General features: G+C 49.7%; 1 protein-coding gene across 2 annotated transcripts in view; it reads left to right on the top strand.

Moving 5' to 3' along the window:
- CNOT7 (CCR4-NOT transcription complex subunit 7) overlaps window positions 1-26,762 on the top strand; it is an 85,773-nt gene that overhangs the window by 29,574 nt on the left and 29,437 nt on the right. For both annotated transcript variants that reach the window (XM_075334407.1, XM_075334413.1), the window contains one exon: window positions 16,429-16,573. In XM_075334407.1, the coding sequence (XP_075190522.1) occupies window positions 16,429-16,573 (145 nt within the window). The remainder of the gene's footprint in view (window positions 1-16,428; window positions 16,574-26,762) is intronic.

Genomic DNA, 26,762 nt, shown 5'->3' with positions numbered 1-26,762 from the left:
TTTATAAAGTGTTTAATTTGGTTTAAAAGGGGGCACAAAAAGTACAGGAACCTTGCTAGAATGCAGCCCACGAGCTGCAGAGGGGTAATCTTTTAGGTTTAAAGCTCAATTTCTGATGACAGGTTCCCTTTAATATCTGTGCTTGGATAAGCTGGAAAACATTGTATGTACACCAATATCTCTACATCCGTTCATTGGAGTATATGGGGTTAAGACAAAAAAGTATTTAAGAATATTTACGAAGCCCCTGTTATTACTACCATTAACCCCAGGTCAGATCTGACGTTTCCAGCCATCAACAATACAGATGCTGTCTAACATCTTATGTACTGATGACCCTAAATGATACCTCTGAGAAGAATTTGATGTCTTGGTCTGGATTTTCCCTTTATTATAGGCACAGAGCAGATTCCTATTATGTTTTTTTTACTCTGTGTTGAGGCTTGTGCAGTGAGATGACCGCATGACGTAGTTTTCAAGATTAAGTGGGCACTACTAGCCTTTGGGGCTTAGGTACTCGTAATGAGCAGTCTGACAGGCTCGATTCGTGTATCGAGTATAATGGAAGTCATTGGAGAACTTGAGCATTTTTCCGGACGATCTTCTGGAAAAATACTTCAGTTCCCCATTGACTTCCATTGTACTTGCTACACAAGTCGCGCCCAACTGAGCATTTGACTGCTCGTTACAAGTACTGAGCACCCAAGAATGGTAGTGCACGTTCATCACTAGTTGTGGGCTCTCCTTGGGATTTGGTGCCGTCACTGCTCACTGTATTTTTGTCTGTTAAGCCAAGTTAGCAAAGCGTGAAACTGTCTTAAGGTACAGTGCCTTGTGAAAGTATTCGGCCCACTTGAATTTTTCAACCTTTTCCCACATTTCAGGCTTCAAACATAAAGATAAAAAATGTAATGTTATGGTGAAGAATCAACAACAAGAGGGACACAATTGTGAAGTTGAACGAAATGTATTGCTTAATTTAAACTTTTGTAAAAATGAATAAACTGAAAAGTGGGGCGTGCAATATTATTCATCCCCTTTACTTTCAGTGCAGCAAATTCACTCCAGACGTTCATTGGGGATCTCTGAATGATCCAATGTTGTCATAATTGACTGATAATGATAAATATAAGCCACCTGTGTGTAATGAAGCCTCTGTATAAATGCATCGGCTCTGTGATAGTCTGTGTTCTGTTTAAAGCACAGAGAGCATCATGAAGACCAAGGAACACAACAGGCAGGTCCGTGATACTGTTGTGGAGAAGTTTAAAGCCGTATTTGGTTACAAATAGATTTCCACAGCTTTAAACATCCCAAGAAGCATTGTGCAAGCAATCATATATTGAAATGGAAGGAGTATCATACCACTGCAAATCTACCAAGACCCGGCCGTACATCCAAACTTTCATGTCAAACATGGAGAAGACTGATCAAAAATGCAGCTAAGAGGCCCATGATCACTCTGGATGAACTGCAGAGATCTACACCTGAGGTGGGAGAGTCTGTCCATAGGACAACAATCAGTCGTACACTGCATAAATCTGGCCTTTATGGAAGAGTGGCAAGAAGAAAGCCATTTCTCAAAGATATCCATAAAACGTGTGGTTTAAAGTTTGCCACAAGCCACCTGGGAGAAACACCAATCATGTGGAAGAAGGTGCTCTGGTCACATGAAACCAAAATCGAACTTTCTTTGTCGCTCCATTGGGAGACCCAGACAATTGGGTGTATAGGCTATGCCTCCGGAGGCCGCACAAAGTATTACACTAAGGCTATGTGCGCACGTTGCGTACAAGCCCTGCAGAAATTTCTGCAGCGATCTGAAGAGCACATGTGCGCTTTAGATCGCTGCAGAAATGTCCGTAGTGAGCGCCGATTCCATGCGCTCTGCCTGCAGCTCCTGCCATAGACAGAGCAGGAGCTGCCGGCAAAGCGCAGGAAAGAAGTGACATGTCACTTCTTTTTGCGCAGCGCTTCGGCAGTAGCCGAAGCGCTGCGCTCTTAGACGCCACGTGCGCACGGCCCCTGCACAATCTCCATAGACTGTGCAGGGGCCGCAGGACGCATGCAGTTACGCTGCGCTACAAAGCGCAGCGTAACTGCATGTTTTTACGCAACGTGCGCACATAGCCTAAAAGTGTAAAGCCCCTCCCCTTCTGCCTATACACCCCCCGTGCTCCCACGGGCTCCTCAGTTTTTTGCTTTGTGCGAAGGAGGCAGACATGCACGCATAGCTCCACAGATTAGTCAGCAGCAGCTGCTGACTATGTCGGATGGAAGAAAAGAGGGCCCATAACAGGGCCCCCAGCATGCTCCCTTCTCACCCCACTCTTGTCGGCGGTGTTGTTAAGGTTGAGGTATCCATTGCGGGTACGGAGGCTGGAGCCCACATGCTGTTTTCCTTCCCCATCCCATTTAGGGCTCTGGGTGAAGTGGGATCCTAATCGGTCTCCAGGCACTGAGACCGTGCTCCATCCACAGCCCCTGGGGACTCTGCTGGTTAATGGAGCCGAGTATCGTCAGGGACATGGCCCTGCTACTTTGAGGTACTCTGTGTCCCCGTGGGGACCGCGCACAGAAACACTCCAGCATTGCTGGGTGTGTTAGTGCGCCGGGGACCGCGGCGCTGACCGCAATTGTGCCATCACACGCTGCAGCGTGGCTGGGTGTGTAGTGTATTGGGGACTACCGCGCTGACCGCCGCTGCCATTGTTATACATGCGGCGCGGCTGGGACTGTTAGTGCGCCGGGGACATCCGCGCCGAACGGCGGCCGCGCTTATAACTCTAGTCCCCGGCTTTTGCGGCCTAGTCTCATTTTCTTCCCGCCCCCAGGCCTGCCAGTCAGGGGAAGGGCGGGACGCTGTACAGAATGTCAGCACTGAGGGCTGGAGCATGCTTTGCATACTCCACCCCCCTCACTGTGCACAGTGGGGCACCAGTTTCCCGCACTTTCTAGGGCACGCCCACGGCCCCCTCCTCTCCTCAGGACGCCGGCAGCCATTCCTGTCAGCTCTTCTGACGCTGGAGAGGGGAGACAAGCTCTGGGAGACCCAGGCAGGGATTCTGGTCGCCACACAACCGCTTTGAGCGGCCGGTAAGCAGCACCTCTGGTGCTGGCCCCACTTGTGCAGAAGTGTACTTATAGATTATATGATTATAGGCTATACTTTACACTGTATAGTGCACGGTTGATTTTTGGCTATATACCCTCCTGGGTGGCTCAGGGGAGACAACAGCATGGCGCCCACAAGAAGCAGGGGTGCCAAAACACAGGCTTACTATGCTGCCTGCGCCGCATGTACGACTTCCCTACCGGCAGGTTCCACTGACCCTCATTGTGTGCACTGCTCGGCCCCTGTGGCACTTACTCAGCCGGAGCCTCTGCTAAGGGTGGCCCAGGGGGAACCACCTGCTAACACTGTCCAGGTGACAGGGACGGAGTTTACAGTTTTTACTGAAAGGCTGTCTGAGACTATGGCGAAGATACTAGAAGCTTTTCAGTCCAGACCGGTATCTCAGACCATGGGCACTGTGGAATCATTGCCCCCTGGTTCCCCTCAATTGGAACAACCATGTCATCCCGGGGTGTCTCATAGATCCCAGGGTGAGGTCTCTGACACGGACCGCAGTCCCAGACCGCCTAAGCGAGCTCGCTGGGAAATTCCCTCGACATCATCACATTGTTCAGGGTCTCAGCGGGAGGACTCTCTGTATGATGAAGCGGAGGCAGCTGATCAGGATTCTGATCCTGAGGCCGCTCTCAACCTTGATACTCCTGATGGGGACGCCATAGTGAATGATCTTATCGCGTCCATAAATCAAATGTTGGATATTTCTCCCTCAGCTCCTCCAGTAGAGGAGTCAGCTTCTCAGCAGGAGAAATTCCGTTTCAGGTTCCCCAAGCGTACAACGAGTATGTTTCTGGACCACTCTGACTTCAGAGAGGCAGTCCAGAAACACCGGGCTTGTCCAGATAAGCGTTTTTCTAAGCGCCTTAAGGATACACGTTATCCCTTCCCCCCCTGACGTGGTCAAGGGCTGGACTCAGTGTCCCAAGGTGGATCCTCCAATCTCCAGACTGGCGGCTAGATCCATAGTGGCAGTTGAAGATGGGGCTTCACTCAAGGATGCCACTGACAGACAGATGGAGCTCTGGTTGAAATCCATCTATGAAGCTATCGATGCGTCTTTTGCTCCAGCATTCGCAGCCGTATGGGCACTCCAAGCTATCTCAGCGGGTCAAGCGCAAATTGACGCACTCACACGTACGTCTGCGCCGCAAGTGGCTTCCATAACATCTCAAACTTCGGCATTTGCGTCTTACGCTATTAATGCTGTCCTGGACTCTGCGAGCCGTACGGCGGTTGCAGCCGACAATTCGGTTGCAATACGCAGGGCCTTGTGGCTGCGGGAATGGAAGGCAGATTCGGCTTCCAAAAAGTGCTTAACCGGTTTGCCTTTTTCTGGCGACCGTTTGTTTGGTGAGAGATTGGATGAAATCATCAAGCAATCCAAGGAAAAGGAAACATCCTTACCCCAGGCTAAACCAAACTTACCCCAACAGAGGAGGGGACAGTCGAGGTTTCGGTCCTTTCGGGGTGCGGGCAGGTCCCAATTCTCCTCGTCCAAAATGCCTCAGAAGGATCAGAGGAACTCCGATTCATGGCGGTCTAAGTCACGCCCTAAAAAGACCGCCGGAGGTGCCGCTACCAAGGCGGCTTCCTCATGACTTACGGCCGCGTCACACCGCATCCTCGGTCGGTGGCAGGCTCTCCCGCTTTTGCGACACCTGGCTGCCACAGGTAAAAGACCGTTGGGTGAGAGACATTCTGTCTCACGGTTACAGGATAGAGTTCAGCTCTCATCCTCCGACTCGTTTCTTCAGAACATCTCCGCCCCCCGACAGAGCCGAGGCTCTTATGCAGGCGGTGGGCACTCTGAAGGCAGAAGGAGTGGTGGTCCCTGTTCCTCTTCAGCAACAGGGTCACGGTTTTTACTCCAACTTGTTCGTGGTTCCAAAGAAGGACGGGTCTTTCCGTCCTGTCCTGGACCTAAAACTGCTCAACAAACACGTAAAGACCAGGCGGTTCCGGATGGAATCCCTCCGCTCCGTCATCGCCTCAATGTCTCAAGGAGATTTCCTTGCATCGATCGATATCAAAGATGCTTATCTCCACGTTCCGATTGCTCCAGAGCATCAGCGCTTTCTGCGCTTCGCCATAGGAGACGAACACCTTCAGTTCGTGGCACTGCCGTTCGGCCTGGCGACAGCCCCACGGGTTTTCACCAAGGTCATGGCTACAGTAGTCGCGGTCCTCCACTCTCAGGGACACTCAGTGATCCCTTACTTAGACGATTTGCTGGTCAAGGCTCCCTCTCAAGAGGCATGCCAGCTCAGCCTCACCGCTACTCTGGAGACTCTCCAGAGTTTCGGGTGGATCATCAATTTTCCAAAGTCAAATCTGACACCGGCCCAATCGCTGACATATCTTGGCATGGAGTTTCATACCCTCTCAGCGATAGTGAAGCTTCCGCTGAACAAGCAGCGTTCACTACAGACGGGGGTGCAATCTCTCCTTCAAGGTCAGTCACACCCCTTGAGGCGCCTCATGCACTTCCTAGGGAAGATGGTGGCAGCAATGGAGGCAGTCCCTTTCGCGCAGTTTCACCTGCGTCCTCTTCAATGGGACATCCTACGCAAATGGGACAGGAAGCCGACGTCCCTCGACAGGAACGTCTCCCTCTCTCAGGCAACCAAAGCTTCCCTTCGGTGGTGGCTTCTTCCCACTTCATTATCGAAAGGGAAATCCTTCCTACCCCCATCCTGGGCGGTGGTCACGACGGACGCGAGTCTGTCAGGGTGGGGAGCAGTCTTTCTCCACCACAGGGCTCAGGGTACGTGGACCCAGCAAGAGTCCTCACTTCAGATCAATGTTCTGGAGATCAGGGCAGTGTATCTTGCCCTGAAAGCGTTCCAGCAGTGGCTGGAAGGCAAGCAGATCCGAATTCAGTCGGACAACTCCACAGCGGTGGCTTACATCAACCATCAAGGAGGAACACGCAGTCGGCAAGCCTTCCAGGAAGTCCGGCGGATTTTGATGTGGGTGGAAGCCACGGCCTCCACCATCTCCGCAGTTCACATCCCAGGCGTGGAAAACTGGGAAGCAGATTTTCTCAGTCGCCAGGGCATGGACGCAGGGGAATGGTCCCTTCACCCGGACGTGTTTCAGGAGATCTGTTGCCGCTGGGGGATGCCGGACGTCGACCTAATGGCGTCCCGGCACAACAACAAGGTCACGGCATTCATGGCACGTTCTCACGATCACAGAGCTCTAGCGGCAGACGCCTTAGTTCAAGATTGGTCGCAGTTTCAACTCCCTTATGTGTTTCCTCCGCTGGCACTGTTGCCCAGAGTGTTACGCAAGATCAGGGCCGACTGCTGCCGCGCCATCCTCGTCGCCCCAGACTGGCCGAGGAGGTCGTGGTACCCGGATCTGTGGCATCTCACGGTCGGCCAACCGTGGGCACTACCAGACCGACCAGACTTGCTGTCTCAAGGGCCGTTTTTCCATCTGAATTCTGCGGCCCTCAACCTGACTGTGTGGCCATTGAGTCCTGGATCTTAGCGTCTTCAGGATTATCCCAGGAGGTCATTGCCACTATGAGACAGGCTAGGAAACCAACGTCCGCCAAGATTTACCACAGGACGTGGAAAATATTCCTGTCGTGGTGCTCTGCTCGGGGTTTTTCTCCCTGGCCATTTGCCTTGCCCACTTTCCTGTCCTTTCTTCAGTCCGGATTGGAAAAGGGTTTGTCACTCGGCTCCCTTAAGGGACAAGTCTCTGCGCTCTCTGTGTTTTTTCAGAAGCGCCTGGCCAGACTTCCACAGGTACGCACGTTTCTGCAGGGGGTTTGTCACATCGTTCCTCCTTACAAACGTCCGTTGGAACCCTGGGATCTGAACAGGGTGCTGATGGTTCTTCAGAAACCACCGTTCGAGCCAATGAGGGATATTTCTCTCGCACGCCTTTCGCAGAAAGTGGTTTTCCTTGTAGCAGTCACTTCGGAGAGTGTCTGAGCTGGCAGCTCTGTCATGCAAAGCCCCCTTCCTGGTGTTTCACCAAGACAAGGTGGTTCTGCGTCCGGTTCCGGAATTTCTCCCTAAGGTGGTATCCCCCTTTCATCTCAATCAGGATATCTCCTTACCCTCTTTTTGTCCTCATCCAGTTCACCAATGTGAAAAGGATTTACACTTGTTGGATCTGGTGAGAGCACTCAGACTCTACATTTCTCGTACGGCGCCCCTGCGCCGCTCGGATGCACTCTTTGTCCTTGTCGCTGGCCAGCGTAAAGGGTCACAGGCTTCCAAATCAACCCTGGCTCGGTGGATCAAGGAACCAATTCTCGAAGCTTACCGTTCTGCTGGGCTTCCGGTTCCCTCAGGGCTGAAGGCCCATTCTACCAGAGCCGTGGGTGCGTCCTGGGCTTTGAGGCACCAGGCTACGGCTCAGCAGGTGTGTCAGGCGGCTACCTGGTCGAGCCTGCACACTTTCACGAAACACTATCAAGTGCATACCTATGCTTCGGCAGATGCCAGCCTAGGTAGGCGAGTCCTTCAGGCGGCGGTTGCCCACCTGTAGGACGGAGCCGTTACGGCTCTATTTTGAGGTATTATTTACCCACCCAGGGACTGCTTTTGGACGTCCCAATTGTCTGGGTCTCCCAATGGAGCGACAAAGAAGGGAATTTTGTTTACTTACCGTAAATTCCTTTTCTTCTAGCTCCAATTGGGAGACCCAGCACCCGCCCCTGTTTTTTTTTTTGTGTACACATGTTGTTCATGTTGAATGGTTTCAGTTCTCCGATATTCCTTCGGATTGAATTTACTTTAAACCAGTTTATAATTTTTTTCCTCCTTCTTGCTTTTGCACCAAAACTGAGGAGCCCGTGGGAGCACGGGGGGTGTATAGGCAGAAGGGGAGGGGCTTTACACTTTTAGTGTAATACTTTGTGCGGCCTCCGGAGGCATAGCCTATACACCCAATTGTCTGGGTCTCCCAATTGGAGCTAGAAGAAAAGGAATTTACGGTAAGTAAACAAAATTCCCTTCTTTTGGGCACAATGCCAAACGATATGTTTGGCGTAAAAGCAACACAGCTCATCACATTGAACACACCATCCCCACTGTCAAACATGGTGGTGGCAGCATCATGGTTTGAGCCTGCTTTTCTTCAGAAGGGACAGGAAAGATGGTTAAAATTGATGGGAAGATGGATGGAGCCAAATACAGAACCATTCTTGAAGAAAACCTGTTGGAGTCTACAAAAGACCTCAGACTGGGACAGACATTTGTCTTTCAACAAGACAATGATCCCAAACATAAAGCAAAATCTACAATGGAATGGTTCACAAATAAACGTATTTAGGTGTTAGAATGGCCAAGTCACAGTCCAGACCCGAATCCAATCGAGAATCTGTGGAAAGAGCTGAAAACTGCTGTTCCCAAACGCTCTCCATCCAACCTCACTCAGCTCCAGCTGTTTGCAAAGGAAGAATGGGCAAGAATTTCAGTCTCTCGATGTGCAAAACTGATAGAGACATACCCCAAGCGACTTGTGCTGTAATCGCAGCAATAGGTGACGCTACAAAGTATTAACTTAAAGGGGCCGAATAATATTGCATGCCCCAATTTTCAGTTTTTTATTTTTTACAAAAATTTAAAATAAGTAATACATTTCATTCCACTTAACAATTGTGTCCCACTTGTTGATTCTTCACCATAAAATTTAAAATTTTTATCTTTGTTTGAAGCCTGAAATGTGGGAAAAGGTTGAAAAATTCAAGGGGCCGAATACTTTCGCAAGGCACTGTACCTGGAATGGACCCAGGATGGGGGACATTAGTACAGAATGCGGTAATTAAATATTTACAAAAATGTGACGGGTGTACTCACTTTTATTATATACCGTATTTTTCGAACTATAAGACGCACTTTTTCTTCATCGTTCCTTATGGGAGACCCAGACCATGGGGTGTATAGCTTCTGCCTCCGGAGGACACACAAAGTACTACACTAAAAGTGTAGCTCCTCCCTCCGAGCATATACACCCCCTGGATGACAAATCTAACCAGTTCAATGCTTTGTGTTCAGGAGGTCACACACATACATGCATTCTCATCTGATTTTTGATTTCAAAGATTTGGAAGAAAAGCGGGTCCAGTCTGGACTCCCGGCATGTCCCTTCTCACCCCACTGTGTCGGCGGTGCTGTTAAGGTTGATTTTACAAGGCTGGAGCCTTCACATGCCGCGCTCCTTCACCATCCCCTGAGGCTCTGGCTTGAAGTGGGAGCCATCACGGTTCTCTCTGCTTTGCAGGAGACCGGTCTCCATCCGCAGCCCTGTCAGGATCCTGAGAACCGCGCCGAGGGTGCCTGCTTGTCGGCCGCATGGAAAAATCTAGGCCCCGGCTTCAGATGCGGCCTAGTTTCGTTTTCAGTGCCCCTGCATGTCAGTCATGCAGGGGAACAGTGCGGCGCCGCCCACCGGCCGTTCAGCAGAGGGGAGGACACTCCTCTCTGAGGAGATGTTTCCCTCCCCTGTATCTCTCCTTGGCCTTCCGGTTCCCGCTCTTGGGCTAAACCCCGCCCCCCCTCCTCACTCCGGCGCCATTTTATCAGCGTTCACACACTGATCGGCGCTGGCTGCTGCAGCTTCTGCATCTGTCTGGGGGTCCGAGCTGTGGAATCCGAAGGGCACACAAAAAGCGGTCTGGTAAGCCACAACCTCTGGTTGTGGACTTTATTATACACTCTCTGGGGGTCATTCTGAAGGAGTGTGTTCTTTACTGCAGAACCTCCACCTCAGCAGCATGTCTCTCACTAGGAGCAAGGCTGCAAAGCTTTACTCTATATGCACTGCATGTCAGCTCATTCTGCCTGAACCGAGCACATATCCACATTGTGATGCCTGCTCTAACATGGTGGTGCCTCAGCCTGGAGCCTCCTCAGGGGTCCCTCCGGCTGCTCCAGTCCCGGTGGCTGAACCCCCGGCTTGGGTAGCATCGTTTTCTAAAGCTATCTCCCAGTCCTTTGCCGACTCCATGGGACAGCTGTCCCGGACTCTGCTGACCATGCATCAGCCCCCTTCTCAGGGCGCCTCTGCTGCTCCGACTCGCTCTGCAGAGCTCACAGAGGATTTTTTATCTGTTCCCGGACCCCGTCCTCCTAAACGGAGACGCAGGGACTCCTCTCCTTCCTCGTCCCACGGCGCTGATTCACGAGCTGAAGTGCAGGGCGAGGATGATGCCTTTACTGTGGGCTCGGACGCTACCTCTATGTACCCCATTGATTTATCTGATGGTGATGCGGATGTTAGTGACTTGATTGCGTCCATTAACTCCGTACTGAACCTCAATCCACCAGTGTCAGAGGAACAAGCCTCTCTGGTAGAAAAACACCAGTTTACCTCACCTAAGAGAGCAAGGAGTATGTTTTTTAACCACTCCAGTTTTCAGGCCACTGTTACCAAGCCCAGGGCCTGTCCTGACAAACGCTTCCCAAAGCGTAGTTCTGATGACCGTTTTCCCTTTCCACCAGAAGTGGTCACGGAGTGGGCTCACTCACCAAAGGTAGATCCTCCGGTGTCTAGAATCTCAGCCCGGACAGTTGTATCTGTGGCCGATGGCACCTCTCTTAAGGATCCCACTGACCGCCAGGTTGACCTTCTGGCCAAATCTGTATATGAGGCGGCAGGGGCCTCGTTCTCCCCGTCCTTTGCAGCAGTGTGGGCTCTTAAGGCAGTCTCTGCTACTCTGGCGGAGATACATTCCCTCGCCAGGGACTCTATACCCGAAATGGTTGCCTTAACTTCCCAGGCTTCGGCTTTTTCATCCTATGCCATGTCTGCCATTCTGGAGGCTTCTCACCGCACGGCGGTGGCTTCCGCTAATTCCCTCGCGATCCGCAGGATCTTGTGGCTTCGAGAGTGGAAAGCAGACGCTTCTTCCAAGAAGTTCCTTGCTGGGCTCCCCTTTGCTGGGTCCCGGCTGTTCGGTGAACAACTGGATGAAATTATTAAGGAAGCTACTGGCGGGAAGAGTACTTCCTTGCCACAAACTAAAACCAGGAAACCTGTCCAGGGCAGGAACCAGTCGAGGTTTCGTTCCTTTCGTTCCTCTAACTGGTCATCCTCTAAGCCCTCAGCTTCGTCCACTAACTCAGCCAAGGATCGAAAACCCAGCTGGCGCGCGAAGCCGCGTCCTCAGAAGAACGGAGGAGCCGCTGCCACTAAGGCAGCCTCCTCTTGACTATCTGGCTGCGCCAACAACGTCCTTGGTCGGTGGCAGGCTCTCCCACTTTGGCGGCGTGTGGTTTCAACACGTCTCCGATCAGTGGGTGCGGGATATCATCTCCCACGGCTACAGGATAGAATTTTCTTCCAGCCCGCCAAACAGATTTTTTATGTCCACTCCCCCCTGCTCCAAAGCCGCCGCCTTCTCACAGGCCGTGGCATCCCTGCAGGCCAACGGAGTAATTGTTCCGGTTCCCGCCCGGGAACGGTTCAGAGGTTTCTACTCAAACCTCTTCCTAGTCCCCAAGAAAGACGGTTCCTTCCGGCCCATCCTGGATCTCAAGCTTCTCAACAAGCATGTTCAGGTGTGGCACTTTCGCATGGAATCTCTGCGATTGGTCATTGCCTCAATGACCAAAGGAGATTTTCTAGCATCCATCGACATCAGAGATGCCTATCTGCATGTGCCAATTGCAGTTTCACACCAGCGTTGGCTACGTTTTGCAATCGGAGAGGAACATTTCCAATTCGTGGCTCTCCCCTTCGGGTTAGCCACGGCCCCTCGTGTTTTCACCAAGGTCATGGCAGCAGTGGTTGCGGTTCTGCATCTCCAGGGGTTGGCAGTAATCCCTTACCTGGACGACCTTCTAGTCAAGGCCTCATCCAGTGCAGACTGTCAGCGGAGTGTCTCGCTCACTCTCGCCACGTTTGTTCATTTCGGGTGGCTTGTCAATCTGCCCAAGTCCACTCTGACCCCGACCCAGAAACTTACGTACCTAGGGATGCAATTCGAGACTCTGCCGGCACTTGTGAAGCTGCCCTTAGTCAAACAGCAGTCCCTTCATCTGGTGGTGCGTTCTCTGTTGAAGCCCCGCCGTCATTCCATCAGGCACCTCATGCAGGTGCTGGGTCAGATGGTGGCGTCAATGGAAGCGGTTCCCTTTGCCCAGTTCCATCTGCGTCCTCTGCAGCTGGACATTCTCCGCTTTTGGGACAAGCGGACCTCTTCCTTGCACAGGCTAGTGGCTCTGTCGCCACAGACCAGGAGCTCTCTTCAGTGGTGGCTTCGGCCCCTCTCTCTGTCTCAGGGACGCTCCTTCCTGACTCCGTCCTGGGTGATCCTCACCACGGACGCCAGTCTCTCCGGCTGGGGAGCAGTATTTCTCCACCACCGAGCACAGGGCACTTGGACTCCGTCCGAATCAGCCCTCTCGATCAATGTGCTGGAAATCAGGGCTGTACTTCTAGCTCTCGTAGCCTTTCACCACCTGTTGGCGGGCAAGCATATTCGAGTCCAGTCGGACAACGCGACAGCAGTTGCCTACATCAATCACCAGGGCGGGACTCGCAGCCGCCTGGCGATATTGGAGGTTCAACGCATCCTTCAGTGGACTGAGGACTCCAAGACCACCATATCCGCAGTCCACATCCCAGGCGTAGAAAACTGGGAGGCAGATTATCTCAGCCGTCAAACCGTGGACAGCGGCGAGTGGGCCCTGCATCTGGCAGTGTTCCGGTCAATCTGCCGCAAGTGGGGCACTCCGGAAGTGGATCTAATGGCATCCCGGCACAACAACAAGGTCCCGGTTTACGTGGCTCGCTCCCACGATCCTCAGACCTTGGCAGCGGACGCGTTGGTTCAAGATTGGTCCCAGTTCCATCTGGCGTACGTGTTTCCCCCTCTAGCTCTCTTGCCCAGAGTCCTGCGCAAGATCAGAATGGAGGGCCGTCGGGTTATAATCATTGCTCCAGACTGGCCCAGGCGAGCTTGGTACCCAGGCCTGCTCCGTCTGTCCGTAGAAATGCCGTGGCATCTCCCGGACCGCCCAGACCTTCTCTCTCAAGGTCCGTTTTTCCGCCAGAATTCTGCGGCTCTCAGATTGACGGCGTGGCTCTTGAGTCCTGGATCCTGACGGCTTCAGGCATTCCTTCCGAGGTCATCTCCACTATGACTCAGGCTCGGAAGTCTTCCTCGGCCAGGATTTACCACAGGACTTGGAGAATTTTCCTGTCCTGGTGTCGCTCTTCCGGCCATGCTCCTTGGTCGTTTTCTTTGCCGACCATCCTGTCCTTTCTACAGTCCGGTCTGCAGCTAGGACTATCCCTCAATTCCCTCAAGAGACAGGTCTCGGCTCTGTCAGTGTTGTTCCAACGGCGTATCGCCCGACTGGCCCAGGTGCGCACCTTCATACAGGGCGCATCTCACATCATTCCTCCTTACCGGCGGCCTTTGGATCCCTGGGACCTTAATCTGGTCCTCACGGCCTTACAGAAACCCCCCTTTGAGCCTCTTAGGGAGGTTTCTTTGTTTCGACTTTCACAGAAAGTGGTCTTTCTGGTGGCCATAACCTCTCTCAGGAGAGTCTCTGATTTGGCTGCGCTCTCTTCGGAGTCACCCTTTTTGGTTTTTCACCAAGACAAGGTGGTTCTCCGTCCGACTCCGGACTTTCTCCCTAAGGTGGTGTCTCCTTTCCACCTTAACCAGGACATTTCATTGCCTTCCCTTTGTCCGGCCCCTGTGCATCGCTTTGAGAAAGCGTTGCATACTTTGGATTTGGTGCGGGCGCTCCGGATCTATGTGTCACGCACCGCCGCTCTTAGGCGGTGAACCTCTCTTTTTGTGCTAACCACGGGTCAGCGCAAGGGTCTCTCGGCTTCTAAGCCGACCTTGGCTCGTTGGATTAGGTCGGCCATTTCCGATGCCTACCAATGTTCTCAGGTGCCCCCACCGCCAGGGATTAAGGCGCACTCGACCAGAGCTGACGGCGCCTCCTGGGCTTTCAGGCACCAGGCTACGGCTCAGCAGGTTTGTCAGGCTGCCACTTGGTCTAGTCTGCACACCTTTTCGAAGCACTACCAAGTGCATGCTCATGCTTCGGCAGATGCGAGCTTGGGCAGACGCATGCTTCAGGCGGCTGTCGCCCATTTGTGAAGTTAGGTTTTGCCTACTTCTCAGTTTCTGTTTATTTCCCACCCATGGACTGCTTTGAGACGTCCCATGGTCTGGGTCTCCCATAAGGAACGATGAAGAAAAAGAGAATTTTGTTTACTTACCGTAAATTCTTTTTCTTATAGTTCCGACATGGGAGACCCAGCACCCTCCCTGTTGCCTGTTGGCAGTTCTTGTTCCGTGTGTTTTCACCGGCTGTTGTTGTAGACAGAGGTTCCGGTTATTCCGGGTTTTACTCTCTCTATTTATGGGTGGATGTCCTCCTTCAGCTTTTGCACTAAACTGGTTAGATTTGTCATCCAGGGGGTGTATATGCTCGGAGGGAGGAGCTACACTTTTAGTGTAGTACTTTGTGTGTCCTCCGGAGGCAGAAGCTATACACACCATGGTCTGGGTCTCCCATGTCGGAACTATAAGAAAAAGAATTTACGGTAAGTAAACAAAATTCTCTTTTTTTCCCGAAATGTTGGGGGAAAGTGGGGGGTGCGTCTTATAGTCTGAATGTAGGGATGCGGGGAATGAGGGTGCTGCGGTGGAGCGGGTCATCGGGGGCACGAGCAGGCTGTAGCAGCGCCTGCCGTAACCACGTGGGCCCACTCATTACATATGCACGCCCATCCTCCCGCCCATGTCTCAGCGCTGAAGCCACCGCTGACAGGTGGGCGGGATGATGAGCGGGGTATGTGAGCTTACTTAAACAGCTGGCCTGCATGATCACCCCTGGCAACTACAGCCTGGAGTGATCATGTGCGGCGGTATTCACTGCCCCCCGCGCATCATCATCAGCGCGGGGGGGCAGTGAATCTGTACACTCACTGGTCACTTCCCTGCATCACCGCAATCTCCTCCTGTCTGTGCCGGCAGCGCTGTGTGGAGCCGGCCACGATCCCTGCAGCATCGCAATGTCCTCCTGTCTGTGCCGGCAGCGCTGTGTCGAGCTGGCCACGATCCCTGCAGCATCGCGATGTCCTCCTGTCTGTGCCGGCAGCGCTGTGTCGAGCTGGCCATGATCCCTGCAGCATTGCGATGTCCTCCTGTCTGTGCCGGCGGAGCTGCTGCGTGTGGACACGTGCGCACAGCGATGATGTCAGCACCGCTAGTCTCCACACAGCTGCGCCGCCGGCACAGACAGGAAGAAATCGCGATGCTGCAGGGATCGTGGCCGGCTCCACACAGTGCTGCTGGCACAGACAGGAGGAAATTGCGATGCTGCAGGGATCGTGGCGGCTCCACACAGTGCTGCCGGCACAGACAGGAGGAGGAGCGATGCTGCGTGGAGCGAGGAAATGTGAGTATAAACATATATTTTTTTTTTTGTGTGTGCCACAGGATGCAGGACATATAGCAGGATGGGAGCACATACCAGGATGGGGGTATATAGCAGGATGCGGCCATATGCCAGGATGGGGAATATATCAGGACAGGATGCGGCCATATGCCAGGATGGGGTATATAGCATGATGCGGCCATATACCAGGATGGGGTATATAGCAGGATAGGAGCACATACCAGAATGGCAGTATATAGCAAGATGGGGCTATACCAGGATGAGGGACATGTATATACAAGGCAGGAGGATCATTACCAGGATGGGGTACCTTAGTAGAGTATTTGGGGACATTACCCCCATAATAGTGTCAGCAGCAGATCCTCGCCCCATAACTGTGTCATGACCACATTTTTTGCTTAAAATTTTATTTTCCTTTTCTAAAACCAGGGTGCGTCTTATGGTCCGGTGCGTCTTATAGTCCGAAAAATACGTTGTGTGTATGTGTATATATCTCACACATTTCCTATTACTACATGTTAAAAGAAAAAAAAAAAAGCTCGAGACTGTGTTTAGGCAGCCATATTAATTGTTGCTCAGCTTCCAAGGTAATCTAGTGATTTAAAATATACATTTTTAACGAACTAAAACTCTTAGTTTTTAGTTGCAGTGTTAGAGAAAACAGATTAGAACGTCCTATGTACACACAGTAGATAAGTAAAAAAAAAACGGAGCACGATGGGGAGAAGATGGCTTTTCGAACTGTTTTTCTCTGCAGTTCGGGCAGCATGACTCTAATGACCGCTTCCCTTTCATAGTATATTTCTAACAGCCTTCCCACGTTTAGTTTTTTGTTTTTTTGTTTTTTATAAATGTTTTTAAAAAAATTCCTAACTTTCCTTTGCCATTGTTTTGCAGTGGATATGATTTCGGCTATCTAATAAAGATACTGACAAACTCTAATCTTCCTGAGGTTGAGCTAGACTTCTTTGAAATTCTACGTCTATTTTTTCCTGTGATCTATGATGTTAAATATCTCATGAAAAGCTGCAAAAATTTAAAGGTACGTACATACAGATACCAATATATTTCTTATCAACAATTAAAACAATTTTCTGTTGCTTCACAACAGATTTTGGTCAGTGTACCCAAGACTTTGAAGGGCACCTATCAATATATTTGTGGAATGTTTCACATACTTTAAAGCACCACTCCAACATTTTTTTTTGTTTTTTTATTTTTGTTTTACTTATTCACTGTTGGAGTGGTGATTTAAATCTAAGTCCCTTTCCCCATCTGCCCCAGTAATTCATGGAGCAAACCATAAGTCACAGCTCAATGTAAGTCTATGAGAGCCTTATTCTGGCCACATAGACTTGTATTGAGAGCTTGTGATGCAGTTTCTGAGTTCTGAAATATCAGCAGGAGATTATCACTGCTGGACTAGGTGCCATGTACCAGGCAGTCCAGCTAATCTGTGTAACCATGTCCCCACCACTGGTTGACTGCTTGCTGACAATGCATAGGGCACACAAGAAGTTGCCAATCAGTGGTGTGGGTGAGGTTATGCATAGCTCAGAATTCTGACCACTGCTATATCTACAATAGAGAAAACCAGAATTCTCTCAAAACTGCACCAAGCAGACCAGTAAGTGACACATTGCTGGAATTATGGTCTCTGACCCTACATTATGAACCTCTCAGATTCCATATAGAAAAATTGCTGACAGATTCCTTTTTACTTCCTTACAATCGAGACTACCGTCAATCCAGAAACCCAAATCTGTTACAACGCTGCTGTGATACACTGACCTCGGCAAGCACCAGCGCTAAACTGTTGCATGTGCACAGAGCAGTAGAAAGTCTGAGACTGCACACAGAGTGGCGTTATGGGCTCTTGTAGACTTTCTATTTAGCCTATACACAGCTCTGTGTTTGTGCTCATGCAAGAGCTGACAGCCACTGCTTGCAGGAATGCGCACATCAGTGCAGTGTTCTGAGTGGTTTATGGTGGTCCCAGGACCCGGAGCCCCACCAACTGACAGCACATTGTAAAGCATAAAAATTATAGGTATCCTTTAAATTGTGCCAGCTAACTCTTCCAACCCCTCCACTACTAACCTCGCTCTTTGGCTACATGCGCACACTGCTTTTTTTGCTGCGTTTTTGGTGCGTTTTTGGCTGCAGTTTTGTTGTCAGAACTTTCTGACTTCCCAGCAAAGTCTATGAGAAGTCAGATTTGCTATGCGCACATTGCAGTTTATTTGTCAGCGTTTTATTTGTCAAAAGTTTGTGACAAATGCAGCATGTTCATTCTTCCTGCGTTTTTGTCAACATTTGTCACAAAAACGCAGGTTATGAAAAACGCACCAAAAATGCACCGAAAACGCAGCAAAAACGCACCTATAATTACAAGCATTTTTTTGTGACATTTCTCTCTGACAAGGTGCAGTTTTGGCTGCAGTTTGTGAACACAAAAAGATGCAGCGTGCACATGTAGCCTTCTTTTGCCAGGCTGTTATAGTATCTTATTCACCAAGGTATAAATCATCAAAAAGCAATACTGAGCTGTCAAGAAGAGCACTACTTTCTTGCAGTAAACAGCAGTAGTTCTTCTGTGTTCAAATAAGGTCTCAAGACCAAAAACGTTTAACACTTAAAGGTACTTTGTAAACTACGACATCGCAAGCCGATGCTTGCGATGTCGAGCGCGATAGTCCCCGCCCCCGTAGCAGCTGTGATATCTTGTGATAGCTGCCGTAGCGAACATTATCGCTACGGCAGCCTCACATGGACTTACCTGTCCTGCGACGTTGCTCTGGCCGGCGACCCGCCTCCTTCCTAAGGGGGCGGGTCATGCGGCGTCACAGCGACGTCACACGCCATGCGGCTAATAGGGGCGGAGATGAGCGGGACGTAAACATCCCGCCCACCTCCTTCCTTCCGCATAGCCGGCGTGAGCCGCAGGTAAGGTGATGTTCCTCACTCCTGTGGCTTCACACACAGCGATGTGTGCTGCCGCAGGAACAAGGAACAACATCGTAACATCGGTCCTTCCGAAATTATGGAAATGACCGACCCTACACCGATGATACGATTTCGACGCTTTTTGTGCTCGTTAATCATATCAAAAACGATTTACACACTCCGATATCGACAGCGACGCCGGATGTGCGTCACTTTCGATTTGACCCCACCGACATCGCAGCTGCGATGTCGTAGTGTGCAAAGTACCCCTAAGTCTCTGTGCGCACTTACTGGTTTTTGCCGTGGATTTCCTGCGGTTTTGCTGCATGTTTCACTGCATGTTATGTTCATAACATCTCTGCAGTGATTCACCAGCAAATCCTATGGCTAAAAAAAATGCTGCGCGCACTATGCGGATTTTGACAGCTGCAGGTTTTGCTGCGGGATTCCTGCAGCAAAAACAATTGCATGTCCCTTCTTTTCCGCACGTCGCTGCAGCAGTTCGCTCCATTGACTGCAATGTAATCGGGAAATCCCGCAGGGAATAACGCAGGTAGCAAATTCTGTGCAGTTCATTGCGTTTTCCTGCATTATTCCCTGCGGTATTTCGCGGTTTCGGCACATAATGTTCATCACTGCCCTGCAGTTTGCAGGGAAGTGATGTCATTATGACAAGAAGAGGAAGCGGAGCAGAGTAAACACAGACCTCACAGACACAGACATAGAACACACACATCACACACAGACATATAGAATACACATAGATATCAAACGGACATATAAAAATAAAAAAACCTGGTCTCCATCGTATTTTTACCGTCCAGCTGAGGTAATCACACAGCGGCGGCCCGATATTCCCAGGCTGGGGAGGGCGAGGGCCAGGGTTAATGCCCCCCCTCCCGCAGCCAAGAATATCAGCCCGCAGCTGCAGTGTTCCCTGCTCTTCCTGTTGCCGTGATGTGGTGGCAATCAGGGTAATAATGAGTTAAATGCAGCGCAACTAAGTCAAGGCTTTATTCATGTCAGCGTCTATGAGACAGCTTTCATGATTAACCTGTAAGTAAAGTGAATAAACGCACACACCGAAAAATCCTTTATTTTAAATAAAACACAAAAAAGCCTCCTCTTTCACCCCTTTATTAACCCCCCCCCCCTACTCCCCTCCCAAACACACATATCCGGCGTAATCCACCGAGGTCCCACGTCGCTGGCATCCAGCCGCGACCAACACATACTGAATGCAGCCTTGTAACGAGACTGCAGAGGTAACCACAGGCCATTTCTCACTGCCAGTGATGTGAATACACATTACCGCTCGGGAGAAATGCAGCGTGTCGATTGTTGATTGATTTGTCCTCTATCTTTCTATCTATCTATCTATCTACTATCTATCTCAGAAGGAAATTACTTTTTATTTTTTTTCTGCAATGTGCTTTATTGCATTGAATGCATTAAAACACATGTACCAACCCGCGGTAAAAATACCACGTTTTTTTACCGCGAGTGCAGTAATCTTTCAGACCCTGCGGAATTTTCTTAAGAAAATTCCATTTTCCAGTGTGCACAGGGCCTTAGAGGATGAGTCTCAATTTATTCAGTGTGGAGTATGTGCTTTATTTTCAGAAATACAGGCAGATAGACACCGGGGTATGCCATCAATGGGGTTATTAATGGTTGGCTGCAGTGTTCTGCCATGCTGAATGCACTCTAGCTGCTGGCAGCTCCTTTCACGGATTCCGTCCAATGACGTCCCAGATGAACCCAATGGAGACCAGTCCTTAGATTCTACGGTATCATGTCTAGCCCTCACAGGCTGCTCACAGACGCTTGTCATGTTCAAAGACGACTTCTAGAACACTTTGGAGAAATGGCTGTAAGACTGGTTCCACCACCAAATCAATGTAACGCGGAGCTGTTAGTGTGGAATGAAGATTTGAGGGGTCAAACTACCTTACATTATGCCACCTTACAACATAATCCTAGCAGTGGGACCAGTGAGTGGTTCAATTATAAAGGCCTTTCCATGCCATTGTCCACGGGGTCTTCAGATGTAGTCCGAAATGGAGGTGTTTCCTTTACGGAAAAGAGTTGTGCTTTTATCTTGAATGCAATGTTAGCTGGATATTGCAATGTGTGGAGATCGTGTGGGCAATGCCATGATAGATGCCTCTTCATGGGAACGACACACCGATTCTTTTCCCATGAGTGTGGGGCGGCCTAATGTACGGTAGCCGGATCCCTGTAATCTTCATTCCAGCTGTTACACTTATTTGTAGTGGAATTAGTGGTACGCTGTTTTTCAACACAACAATGCCAGGCAGTGTGACTTGTGGTATTGTAAGCCGCCTGCGTGGCCTAAATGTGCTACCATGGCCTGCAGCGTCTGTCTTGTCCCCCATGAAGCACTTCTGGGATGTCATTGCAAAGGCAGCTGCCAGGAGCGGCTCTGGATGATCTGCCCCTCTCAATGCACTTGAGTAAAATAAATAATAACCTCGTTGATAGCAGCCAAGGCTGTAAGTCCGAGGATTTCTCCTTGTGGCGCTCATACTTCATACTGATTCAGTCAAGATTAGTGTTGAGCGGACCCGGATCTGAAAAATCCGGATCCGCACGGTTCGAGGTTCCGATCCGAGTCCGACCAGTACCCGGGATCCGGGGTGCACAAACAGGATCCGTTTTTTTTTTTGTTTTTTTTTAATCTCTATAACTCTCTCTATCTCTCTCTATCTCGATCCGAACTCTAGTCAAGATGTTTTGAATATTTTGTTTCCATTCTTTCACCATTTGCTTATTGTTATCATTTCTGTCCATCTTGTGATCTCCATAATTCTACTTCTTTTCCTTCAATATGTTGTAGTTTCAATTTTGAGGCGTGTATATAGTGTTGGGTTTGAGGGGCAGAGCTAGGGAAGCTCAGGGTGAACCTCTGTGCGATACTTTACCTTTTCAGACCCGGTTTAATGTGGATGATCAGTTTTATTCTAGATCCTCTGTTCCATTCTAACATTGTAGATATATACCAGCCAAACTAATCTCTCTCTCTATCTCTCTCTCTATCTCTCTCTCTATCTCTCTCTCTATCTCTCTCTCTCTCTTTCTCTCTATCTCTCTCCCCCTCTCTCTATCTCTCTCTCTCTCTCTCTCTCTCTATCTCTCTCTATCTCTCTCTCAAATCAAATCAAATCAAATAAGCTTTATTGGCAGGACCAAATACAAATTAGTTTTGCCAAAGCAAGTGTACATTAGGGGCTGGGGCTGTGGGGATGGTGGGTGGGGACTGTAGGAAGGATGGATGGGGCTCATCAGGGTGGGGACTGTGGGGGCACTTCTAGGATGGGGGCTATGGAAGTCCATGGCTTATGATGGGGCATATCCACGGTGGGACTGTGGTAACGGTGGATGGGACATATCCAGGGTGGGGATTGGGGGGGCCACATCTGGGATGGGGGGCTATGGAAGTCCATGACTTATCATAGTTCTCTTTCTCGAAGTCTATGGCATTCGCTCACATACTGCGCTGCTATCTCCACTGCGCTCTCTTCTTCCCCCAGCAGGATATATATTTTCTCTTCCTCCTTCATGGAGCTGAAATCCGGGAAGAGATGGGAGAGTCTCCTGAAGTGAGTGTCCCTCACTGCTGAGTACTTGGTGCAGTGTAGCAGGAAGTGGGTTTCATCCTCCACGGCCTCCAGGTCACAGTTTTGGCACAGTCTGTCCTCCCTGGGCTTGTAGCTCTGCTTGTGACGTCCGGATTCGATGGCTAGACTGTGGGCACTGAGTCTATATCGGCTCAGGGTCCTGCGGTCTCTGGGGTCCGGGATTTTCTCCAGATACGGGGCCAGTCTGTAGTCTCTCTGTAGTCTCTGGTACGTGGTCAGTTTCTGTGAGGTGTTGATGTCGGTCCTCCAGTCACTGACATACCTCTCCTGGCCCTCGTCTACCATCTTCCTGATTCTGGTTCTTGTCAGGCTGTTGTGATTGGTTATTTTGTCCAGTTGGGTTTGGGAGGGCTGTGCCCGGGGTCCTGGTTCATCTGGCCCACGTATATATATCAGAGCTTTGTGGTGATGGGAGTTTGGATTGCTACTCTGTAGGTGAGCCTGAAATGATAGTGACCTCTTCAGAGCTGCTAGGTGTAGAGGGAATCTGCCCAGCTCAGCTCGACAGGCACTGTTGGAGGTGCTTCGATGGACCTGGAGAAGGTGCTTACAGAATTCCAGGTGGAATATTTCTGTTGGGCTGGAATCCCACCTTGACCAATCTGGGTAAGTGTGAGGGCCCCAGACTTCGCTGCCGTACAGGAGGATTGGGGCAATGATGGAATCGAAGATTTTTAGCCAGACCCTCACTGGTGGCTTCAGATGATACAATGTCCTTCGGATGGCATAAAAGGTTTTGCAGGCCTTGTTTTTCAGGGTCTCTATGGCTTGTTTGAAGCTCCCTGACTGGTGAATTTCCAGGCCCAAGTAGGTGTATTTGTCTGTTCCTGTTAGAGTGTAGCCGTTTAGGACAAATGAAGGATGCTGGTCAAATCTTCTTTTTCTCTTCTGGAACACCATGATGTTGGTTTTCTTTAGATTGATCGGTAGTGCCCATGTGGAGCTGAATTTCTCCAAGATTTGTAGGTTGTCTTGGAGACCTTTCTCGGTTGGTGACACCAGCAGTAGGTCATCTGCATAGAGCAAGAATTTCACCTGGGCATCATGGAGTGTGAGACCTGGAGCAGGTGAAGATTCTAGAGCAGTAGCCAGCTCATTGATGTAAATATTGAAGAGCGTTGGACTTAGGCTGCAGCCCTGTCTGACTTCTCGGCTCTGCTGGAAATAAGCCGTTCTTCTACCGTTCACACTCACGCTGCAGAGGTTCTCGGTGTAGGAGCTTTTGATGACATCATAGGTCTTTCCTCCTATTCCGCTTTCCAGCATTTTTAAGAACAAGCCCGGGTGCCACACTGAGTCAAAGGCCTTTTTAAAGTCTACAAAGCAGGCGTATATCTTCCCATGCTTTGTATTGTGGACGTGGCTCTGAATGAGACTGTGCAGGGTGTAGATGTGGTCCGTGGTGCGGTGGTTTGGCACGAACCCTGCTTGGCTTTTGCTCAAGACATTGTGCTCGGTAAGGAAACTGATGATCCTTTTGTTTAGGATGCTGTTGAACAGTTTTCCCAAGTTACTGCTGACACATATGCCTCTGTAGTTGGCAGGGTCATACCTGTCCCCACTCTTGTGGATCGGTGTAATGAGTCCTTGGTTCCAGGTACGAGGGAAGTAACCAGCACTCAGCACAATGTTGAACAGTTTAACCATTGCAGCTTGAATTTCTGGTGGGCTGTACTTCAACATCTCTGGGGGGATTCCATCCAGACCACTAGATTTTTTACACTTTATGGAAGTGATTTTCTCTGCAACTTCCTGTAATGTAATTGGTGTGTCCAGTGGGTTTTGGAAGTTTTTGATTTTCTCTTCCATTGCCTTTAGTTTTGATGTTATGTTTTCCTGCTCTTGGCTTAGTCCTTCTTTTGGGATGTCTTTGTAGAGGTCTCTGAAGTACTGGAGCCAGATGTTGCCATTTTGGATATGGGTATCATTCTTTTTCTTGCTCTTTGTGTCCATGTGGTTCCATATTTCCCAGAAGGAGTTGTCTTGGAGGGCGTCTTGGAGTTGGCTAAGTTTGGTAGAGATGTAGCTCTGCTTCTTCCTCCTGAGGATGGTTTTGTACTGCTTTTGTATGGTGTCATAGGCTTCCCTCAGGTCTGGGTTGTTGGGGTCTCTGTGTTTATTGTTTGAGGCTGTTCTCAGGGTCTTTCGAACGGCTTTACACTCTTTGTCAAACCAACCATTGATCTGCTTTTCTTTTGGCCTCTTGTAGTTGACTTGTTTGAGGTCGGACAATTTGGCCATGGTGTGGAATATTTTGTTGAGGTCTTTTGCAGCTTGATTCACTCCTTCTGGGTTTGACTTATACTTGTAGCTGTAGAAGTTGTGGAGCATCTCCTGTAATTCCGGTCTGTTGGGAGCCTCTTTATATTTTATTTCTGACGTCTTGGACCATTTATAGGATGGAGGTCGCTTGTAGAGGCTGCTCTGCTGTGGCTTTTGTGTGGATGGTTTCTCTGTAGATTTTATGTACAGGAGAAGTTGGCTGTGGTCTGACAGGTGCGTTTGTGGGGTGACTATGAAGGCGCTAATATTTGCCGGGTCCATATCTGTAATGGCGTAGTCTACTACACTCCTTCCTACATGGGAGTTTAGTGTGTATCTTCCCAGTGAGTCTCCCTTTGTACGTCCATTAAGAATATGAAGACCTAAACTTTTACATAAGTTCAGGAGCTTTTTGCCACTTTTGTTGACTGTACTGTCATAGCTGTTTCTCTCTGAGTGTTCTGAGTCGTGACTGTCATTCTCTGCCCCAAATATGTAGATGTTTCCATCTGTGGTCAGAAAGTCTTTTTCTCTCCCTGTTCTTGCATTGAGGTCTCCAAAGATGAGAACTTTGCCCAGGACCTGATAATGGGTGGCTTCTTCTTGTAAGATCTCAAAGCTGTCTGGATTGAAGTAGGGGGACTCTGGCGGTGGTATATAGGTGGTGCAGAGGTAGACATCGGACTGAGAGGTGAGGATGGAGCTGCTGATTCTGATCCATATGTGGCTGCCTCCTCTCTTCACTGGTGTGATGTACTGGTGGAGCTCTTCTTTATACCAGATCAGTATTCCTCCTGAGCAGCGGCCCTGTTTGATGTTTTTATTTTTAAGGGCAGGGACAGAGATTTCCCTGTATCCGATTGGCACCGGAGATTCGTTTTCAGCTCTGGTCCATGTTTCCAGGAGGATCTGAATGTCTATATTTTTCAGTCTTTGAATAAAGTCGGGGTCATTTGTTTTACATCCAAAGGCCGAGGTGCTCAGGCCTTGGATGTTCCAGCTGCTGATTGTGAATGAGGTCATTTTTTTTTTTTTTTTTCTATTATACCTCATGTGTATATACCTTGTAATGAGTGCGGCTGTGTAAGACACTCTGGATTTACGACTGGTTTATAGGTGTGTTAGATCCAGTCACATTAGTTTCCTGCACAATGTGCTGAGCAGGGTTCTAATCTCTTCCATATCTCTGCCCTGCATGTCTCTGTGTGGGGCTGATGGTCCCCTCCATGGTGGTCTCCTCCTCTGATGGCCCGATGTTGGGTGAAGGGCTTTGTTTCTGGCCTCCTGTGATGAAATTGGGGTTTCCTGTCTTTTTATTGTTGGGGGTCTTTCCATGGGTTTGTTGTTGTTGTTGAGTCCAGGCATGGGGTCTCTGTTTAGTATAATGTCCTTCAGCTCTTTGGCCAGTAGGCTGACCCCTTGTTTGTTTAGGTGCTTGTAGTCATAGAGGTGTTGGTGATTTATAGAGGGGTGTTGTGCCAGGATCACGTCGGGCACAGCCTTGATTCTGGTGGTCAGGTCCGTGTTGATGTTCTGGATAGTTTGGCTTGATACATCATTTCTTGGGAGCAGAGATGATAGAATTATTTTGCTGTCCGGGAATTTTAGTTTTGCCGTCTTTGCTAGTTGGGTCAGTTGTCCTGCGATCTGCTGGTGTTGGTCTGGCAGATTGTTTGTTCCTGTGTGTATAAAAATATGATTTGGGCTTGTAAACCGTGGGGTATTGATGACGGCTGTCACCTGCTCAATAGTTGCACAGCGGATTTGTTTGACCCTTTTGCCTGGGAATAGTCGCAGTGTATTCAGGTATTTCCCATTTGAGTCCATTATTAGGATGGTATCAAAACTTTGTGAGGTCACGGGTGGGGTACGTGGGTGAAGCTGGGGGTCTGTGCTGGAGATTTTGCTGGTGGCTGGTTCTCTTCTCTTTTCTGTTTTTCTGGTTTGTAGTTCACTTATGTTATTTTCAGGAGCATTCATACTGTTGGAGTTATTTGGTATCTCAGTGTCCTGGCCAGTGGAGGCCATGGTGTCTGTACTGGTGTTAGTTACCATAGCTCCCTCCTGGTCAGTGGAGGCCATGTTGTCTTCACTCCTCTGTGTTTCTATGGCGTCCTCCTGTTTCAGGTGTCCAGGAGTCTTCAGCTCTGTTATCTCCAGTCTCAGTCCGGCATTTTCTTGCTGCAGTTCACACATTTCGTCTCTTATTTCCTGCAGATGCATATTCACTGCTGCATATTCACATCTCAGTTTGTTTATCTCTTTCATTACTTGGTCATTTGCATTTCTGTCACCAAGGTTTCTTTGAAGTTCTTCTTTAAATTGTATAAAGTCTCTTTCTAGTTGAGATAAACAGTCTCT

This window comes from Anomaloglossus baeobatrachus, chromosome 1 (assembly GCF_048569485.1).
Source record: "Anomaloglossus baeobatrachus isolate aAnoBae1 chromosome 1, aAnoBae1.hap1, whole genome shotgun sequence".
Lineage (NCBI taxonomy): Eukaryota > Metazoa > Chordata > Amphibia > Anura > Aromobatidae > Anomaloglossus > Anomaloglossus baeobatrachus.
Note: the sequence above shows the minus strand (reverse complement) of the source record. Positions and strands in the feature narration are given on the sequence as shown.